General features: G+C 43.6%; 1 protein-coding gene across 1 annotated transcript; it reads right to left on the reverse strand.

Moving 5' to 3' along the window:
- Positions 1 to 1434: 1434 nt before the first annotated feature.
- Positions 1435 to 5724, reverse strand: LOC105056291 (protein PLASTID MOVEMENT IMPAIRED 1-RELATED 1). The gene is made up of 2 exons (XM_010938474.4): positions 3181 to 5724; positions 1435 to 3067 (listed from the first exon to the last, which is right to left on the reverse strand). The coding sequence occupies exons 1-2, from the start codon at positions 5472 to 5474 to the stop codon at positions 1927 to 1929; spliced, it is 3435 nt and encodes a 1144-aa protein (XP_010936776.1). The 5' UTR covers positions 5475 to 5724; the 3' UTR covers positions 1435 to 1926.
- Between the last annotated feature and the right edge of the window lie 1405 nt (positions 5725 to 7129).

Raw genomic sequence — 7129 nt, forward strand, 5'->3', positions numbered from 1 at the left:
CATTATCAAGCAAATTGGGAAGCACAGATATGGACATGGGATACAGTGATATGATAGGATAAGCTGATACAACATATCTTTAAAAAGTAGGATAAGATATGACTAGGATATGTCAATGAATATATATGCATCCAATATATAAATGCATAAACATCAACATGCATATACATGTAATGTGTGTGCATGTAAAAAGAATCCAGAAAGCATTCTGAGCTATCAAAATAATGTGGTCCATACTTACATGGTAGCATCAACTTTTAAAAGCTCATCATTTGGTCATCATTCAAATCCATATTGAGCTATCATTTGCATATTCTTATACTAACATCATAGACTCCAAAATTAACCATAGACTAAAGAAAGGTTAACCTGAAAAAAGAAACAAGAGCCCTTCCCCTCATTTTTGGAGGTATTTGGTAAGTATCTGAGGTCCACTCCAAAGCATCCAGATTGTTTCTTTTTTATTTTTGATTTTAAGAAAAGGATATTTAATGCAAGTATCAGACACATGTCCAAGAAGTATTTGACCAGTATCGATATCCCATACCTATCTGATATGGACACAGCATGTTATTTGAAGCATCCCTGCTTCCTAGCAAGAAAATAAAAAAATAGGTTTGAAAGATGTGGGAAATGGAGAGGCGGGCATAATGTTAATTTAATGCAGTTACTTTAAATCAGTAATCTGGGGAGCTTGGATCAAGCTTCATTTGGATATTAAACAATGTTTGAAATTGGTGTTTGTCGGTTGCTTTGCTATATAACTTTTTTTATAATGGCCTTCTGATGCATTCCTCCCATCTCTCTCTCCTCCACTTGAGTAACACAAATGAAAGAGATACTCATTTACCTACAATAACTGGAATCTGAGTAAACTGCCTAGCTAAATCAACCTCACTCCTAGCAACCACGCAACTCCATTCAATGAAAAATGTGATTTTAATCTGGTGACTGCTTCTTAACTCTTGTTTAAATATTCATCAGTTAGACATCCAGAATTTCCGGTCCATCTTTACCTCTTTTCGGAATTTTCTGCTGCTTACAATTGTAGGATGAATTTGGCCTGCATTAAATTCTTTCTCAACTTTGGACTCAACAATCTCTTCAACCATTCATGATACAAACAAGAAACACTCCTTAAAATTATAGGTGCACAGCTCGAAATGCTTTATATAAAAAAATAAGGACCAATAACCAATACCAACAAACTGCTTTAATGTTGTCGTTATGGAAAGTTAAAGGAATACAATGAAGCCAGCAAATTAGTAGCATGCCATATACCATCTATTCTAGCAATGTCAGTGTTGCTCAGCTACATTATAAAAAAAGGAGACAAGGCAGAAGGTAAGCAGCCATTTGGGTAGTTAGATCGCCTATTTATTACGAAAACAGTCAACATGCTAAGGGTTAGAATGCGGGCAAAAGACTAAGACAGACACAAAAAATATAGCTTTTATTATGGGGAAAAACATGTTCGCATGCAACTTAGAAATGAAGAAACCAATTACAAAGGAAAATGATGTTAAAGATGTCATATTTTCCATAAAAAAATGCATCAACTACTCAGCTGAGCAGACGTGCATATACACAGTTCCAAACAAAGATAATATAGAGGTACTGACAAGACCTGAAACCTATATATAATGCAAAGACAAACATATATTTCTTTCTTACAGAAAGGTAATCCATTTACCATTAACTTTTATTTCATGGATCCTGAAAATAAGTTCGAAGTAAATACAGGGGGAAAAAGCTCCACAATCAGATACAGCCATCATCTGAACCCTATTAGACGGGATTCAGTTCATATTACCAGATATATGCCCTGATAAGCTGAAAAACCAATCTTGATAAAGACTTTCACCTACTTTAACTCAGTTCTCGCTGCCAAAGGTATATGATAGACTGTAAGACGGCTGACAGTTCTCAATGCAACCTGATAGTTTCATTTGGGAAAATGATATTGGGATTTCGTATGTGAGGGTTGAGAGCTGCTAAATCTTTCCATTTGGCTCCAGTGCCATGAACACGTGAAGAAATGCTCCAAAGAGTATCTCCCGGCTGCACTTTTGTTGTCACTTCAGAAGGTTTTGTCACAGCCTTTGACTTCATAAATGGATGCTTGTTGCTCTTTCCCATTCCAGAAGCAAGCAACCACCTAGAACCAGATTGCTGCTGTGTTGGGTTACCCCATACTTTTCTCTTTTCAGGTTCAGTCTTCAGACCGGCAACATGAACTTCTTTTATTTTGAATTGAGGGATAACATCCTCTTCCTCATTCTTCTCCTCCATTGCCAATGGTTTAGTTTTAGACTCAGGCTCAGGCTCATCATCTTGTTCACTGTTTCCTTTTTCTGAAACTGTGCTATATATTTTGGGCTTTGGGGGAACAAAAACCCTCTCCACTTGAATTAAGGCAAGCATTGGTGTTCCAACCGGCTCATAGTTACGCAAGGGGTCCCGAAGCTGCACCATAAGGGCAACTGTAAAGTTATTCCCCAACAAACCCCACCTTCTACCAGATCTCTTACCTCCTTTTTTATCTCCCTTCCATCCCCCACCAAACAAGTCCATTGAAGTAGCATGATGGGCTGCAAGAATCTTCGATGTGCGATCACTGATCTGATCTTCTTCATCAACAATCCCAGAATCAAGCCTCATCCACTCATCCAAAGTCAAAGACAAACCCATCAAGCCATCTATGTCATCTCCACAACCCTTAACATCCAAAAGCTGTAATCCAGCAGTACCCTCTAAACCCAGTGACATGCTATTCTTGGCCCCTTTTCCTTCCAAAGCAGAAATTTCCCCAATAGATTTCGGGCTAATGTTTGAAGGTGCCTCCTCATCTGACATGCCAGATTGTATCCTCAGCCCCTCAATTGAAAGAGCTTCAATCTTATCCATTGCTAATGGAGCAAGATCCTCCAATGAAACATATTCTGAGCCCATCTCCACACGACCTGATGAAGCTAGATTCAAGCCTTTACCCTTCTTCCTCCTACCAGCAGCATTCTGACCAATCCTTGACTCTGTTTCTGGGTTCTGATGCTGTAACAGATCCTGCCTGTACAAACAAAACGAGAGGGGAAATTTTGAAATAGGATTAGAAAAAATGAGTACTGAAGGGCCCAATATCAAAACACAACTGAAAAGAACTAGATAAGGTTAACCGCAAACCTCTCACATGCCTCCAGTGCTGGTGCAGCCTCCCAGGCTATCTGTTGCATTGTTTTCCCAGTGACATCTTCCAAAGGCATTAGCTTACTTGCTTGCATCGAAAGCTTTTCAATTCCAACTGAAGCTAAACGTTGCAATATCTCCATAATCTCAGAACCCATTTCTGCAGGAACTACGATGGGACTAGACACCTGCATGACCACACTACCATTGTTCTTTGCATTCCTGAAGAGGGCTGGGTTCATGGACCGCAGGAATCCTCCATCCTTTGTCTGAATAAATGGACCCAAGTCCTCCCCAAGGGGAGGCAAGTCAAGTGGCTCCTCTGGGGGAAGATGAATCGGACTACCAAATCCACTCCTGCTTCCAGGTGGCGAGTCCTGAAAGACCTTCTCATCCAAACCCCACTGACGCATCAAAGCTTCTGTCTCAGCATCTTCCAGCATTTCAACCCTCGACTTGCTGTTCACAACCTGAGTTGCTTTCTGAAGCTCTGTTTCGGCTTCATGAACAATAGGTGAGAAATCGAAATTGTCCGGATACTTATCCCAGTTAGATTCGTCCCCCAACTCAGCACCAAGACCAAAGAGAACACTACCAGAGGTTAGTGATTCCTTCTCGAATTGCTTCCACAATCGCTCCCTTGGTGACTCTGGGTCACTGTCAGAACTCAACCCGAAAGGGCTATGCTCTACACCAAGCATGTTTAGGAACTCACTAGCAACGGATTCTGTAACATCATCCAAGCTGCGGGATTTGCTCTTTATGCTTGCAGTCTTGTAACTAGACTTCACATCTACATAATTCTGCTGCAGAGATGGCTTGGATTCGAATTGTGGAGACTCCGGCACGTCAGATTCAAGAATTGAGAGGCTATGGAAGACTGAGGCCAAATCATCAATGGTTGCATCCAAGCTGCTCTGTTCAGAATTATGACCGTGGTGTGAAAACTCCTCTTCTTGTTCCTCTGGCTTCATGCCCACTTCCGCTTCTTGCTCATCAACCCCACCACCTCTATCATCAACCACCTCCGGCTCGACCTTTTCTGAGGCAGGTTCATAATTTTGATCTTTTGAGGCGATCTCTATTCCCTGTTCAATTACACTGAATTCGGGTTCATCACCCTCCTTTTCCTCATTGCCTGCAAGAATCTCTTCCAATGAGATGCAAGTTTTCAATTTGGGTGACTCCTCATTACCTTCGATGGGCTCTGGCACTGTGCAAGGCTTCAAATCCTTTGATTCATCTTCCTGAACAAAAACTTCATGCTCTGATTTTGATCCACGTTCCACAGTACTCAGCTCGTCACCTTCAAACTTCCCACACTCCAATTCCTTTTCAGTATCAGCCAGAACAGATGCCTCTGACTTCGAACTCGGCAACACCTCATGAAGCACCTTCACGTCCTCCACCGACCGAGACCGATCCCGGCTTCGAACCTGGCTCCTGACCTGCCCCACTGAGCCCTGCCTATCAAATTTTCCCGCCCGCGCTTTCAAGAACTCTGAAATCTTCTTCTCCCCACCTGCTGGCTCTGCCGAACCATCCCTGACCAGCAAGCATTCGAAGCTCACGTTAAGCGACGCCCCCTTTGCCTTTCCTGACAGCCGAAAGCTCGTGCTCCACTTCCGGAATCCCTTCCCCTCCTCCTCCAGCTCCTCCAGCGTGTCCGGCAGCAGCTTGGTGAGGTCTACCAGATTCTTCCCGAGGTCCAGCCCAGGGGCGCCGACCACCGTGACATAGATCAAGAAATGTCTAGATTCGTATTTGGCCGCGTTGTGGGGGCCGCTCCGGGTGCCGTAGACGGGGCAGCGGTAGGTAAGAGTCTCCTCAAATTCGGCGACGCCGTGGAATACGCGGGCAGAGCGGGTGCCGGCGGCGGCGGAGTCGGTGGTGCGCTTCCAGAGGACGGCGAGGGCGGCGTCGGCAAGGACCGGGGGCACGCCCTCGACGGAGTGGACGGTGAGGGAGAAACGGCAGTCGAAGCGGCGGCGGCCGATGTGGGAGAGCGCCCGCAGGGGCTTCCAGCTCCAGAACGACGACGAGGCCTTCTCCTTGCGCGACGACGACGGTGGTTTCGCCTTCGGATGGCCGGAGGTGTGGGATCTGCCGGCAGAGACGGATCGGGGTTGGTGGTGGTCGCCGCTGGCGGCGGGAGAAGGGGGGAGGGCGCGGCGGGGGTTCTTGGGGTCGAGGGAGAGGGCCTTGCTGAGGGCCTCGATCTCGTGGAGGAAGCGGGCGTTCCCAGGGTCGCCGGCAGCGTTTCGCTTGCCGGAGACCGGTTTCCCCAACATGACCTCCCCGAATCCGAGTTGCCGAGGATGGCGCTCCTCACGGATGCATAGAAAAAGAGGAATTGGGAATCTAGGATTCAGGCAACAAAGCCTTAATAGGAGGTGGGAAAGACGACTTACCGGCGAGGGATTTCCGGTGATCGAGATCCCCGGAGCTGGTCTTGTTGGTACAAGGGGGAAGAGAAGAGCTAACGGGATCGGCGGGCCTCAGGTTCTACGCTAATTTACGCCAGCGTGGTATGGACACCGGCTGATGCCTTGCTTGTTTTTTTTAATAATTTCCTTTGTTCAAACGACGCCTTTTGATATAATATTCCCGCGGAGTAGTCTAAAAGCTCATGTTCTGCTTGTACGATTGCTGATCCCGACCGTCGGATCAAGATAGAATTGATTAAAAAATTTTGATAACGAGCGCTCGGTAGGATATCTTATAAGAAAGAAGGGTAGGGATTCTATGAACGATTGGGTATTCAAGGAAAACAGGGAACAGGATCGGGCACTATTGGGCTGATGAAAGCTAGCGATGACGGGTGGGTCCCCGGCGTACGGTCCTAAGAAGGGTAGTTTGCCATCATCGCGCAGAAAAGGGTAAGAAGAAGGGGGTGTTGGACCCGTTTGCGGAAGTTGCCGAGAATGTCGATTTTAATATTGGGTAGCGTGTTTAAGTTGTTAAAACTTCTTATGTTCGTTTAATTTGTTTAATAGTCAGTATCTATTTACGTTAATTTAGATGTAGTCCCCGATTAATTTGGGAATTTTCGGTGGAAGATTCTTAATTACACTTTACGTATCTCTCCTAAGCGGGCAATCTGCCAAAAGAGAGTGTAATTAGTGATTTGTTTCCTAATTAATTATATATTCTGTACCGGGCTTCAAGGCTCGGGGAATTGGGGAATATGCTTTCCTCCCTTTAAAAGTTCCGCTGAACGAGGCCATCTTAAAGTTTGAATTTAAATCTGTGGGGCCGCCGACCACTGGTAACTTACCGTCTGCTGAGCCCAAAATCGCTGGGCCCGCGTTGTCTCACGTGATCCACGGGAGAGAGTTAAGAGAGCTAGAGAGGACGGCAGGGGCATATGGTACTTCAAAGGGTGTTTTGACCATAGTAAAGCATATGGCATCACCGGAAACCAGTACTCTATTTTTTTTTTTTTTTTTTTCTGTTGAACTAGTACTCTTTTTTTTTTTTTGTTAATAAAAAATTTTGTACCTTAATATATTTTTCATGCATGCTTGCTTAGCTACTTAATATATGAAGATATAAGACATCACCGAAAGATGGTACTCTCTTTTTATTATTGATAGTTGATTTTATATATTAATATATTTTTACATATATATTTTCTTGACTACTTAATACTAACATATGAGGCATCACGAGAAAATAGTACTCTTTTTGTTATTTGCAGGAGATTTTGTATCTCAATATATTTTTCATGTATATTTATTTGGCTACTTCATATACTGATATATAAGACATCACCCAAAGATGATACTCTTTTTTATTATTGATAAGAGATTTTGTATCTTGACATATTTTCACATATATGCTTTTTTGACTATTTAATACATCGAGATATAAGGTATCATTAAAAAATAGTATTCTTTTTGTTATTTGTAGGAGATTTTGTATCTTGATATATTTTCTCATATAT

This window comes from Elaeis guineensis, chromosome 2, assembly GCF_000442705.2.
Source record: "Elaeis guineensis isolate ETL-2024a chromosome 2, EG11, whole genome shotgun sequence".
NCBI lineage: Eukaryota > Viridiplantae > Streptophyta > Magnoliopsida > Arecales > Arecaceae > Elaeis > Elaeis guineensis.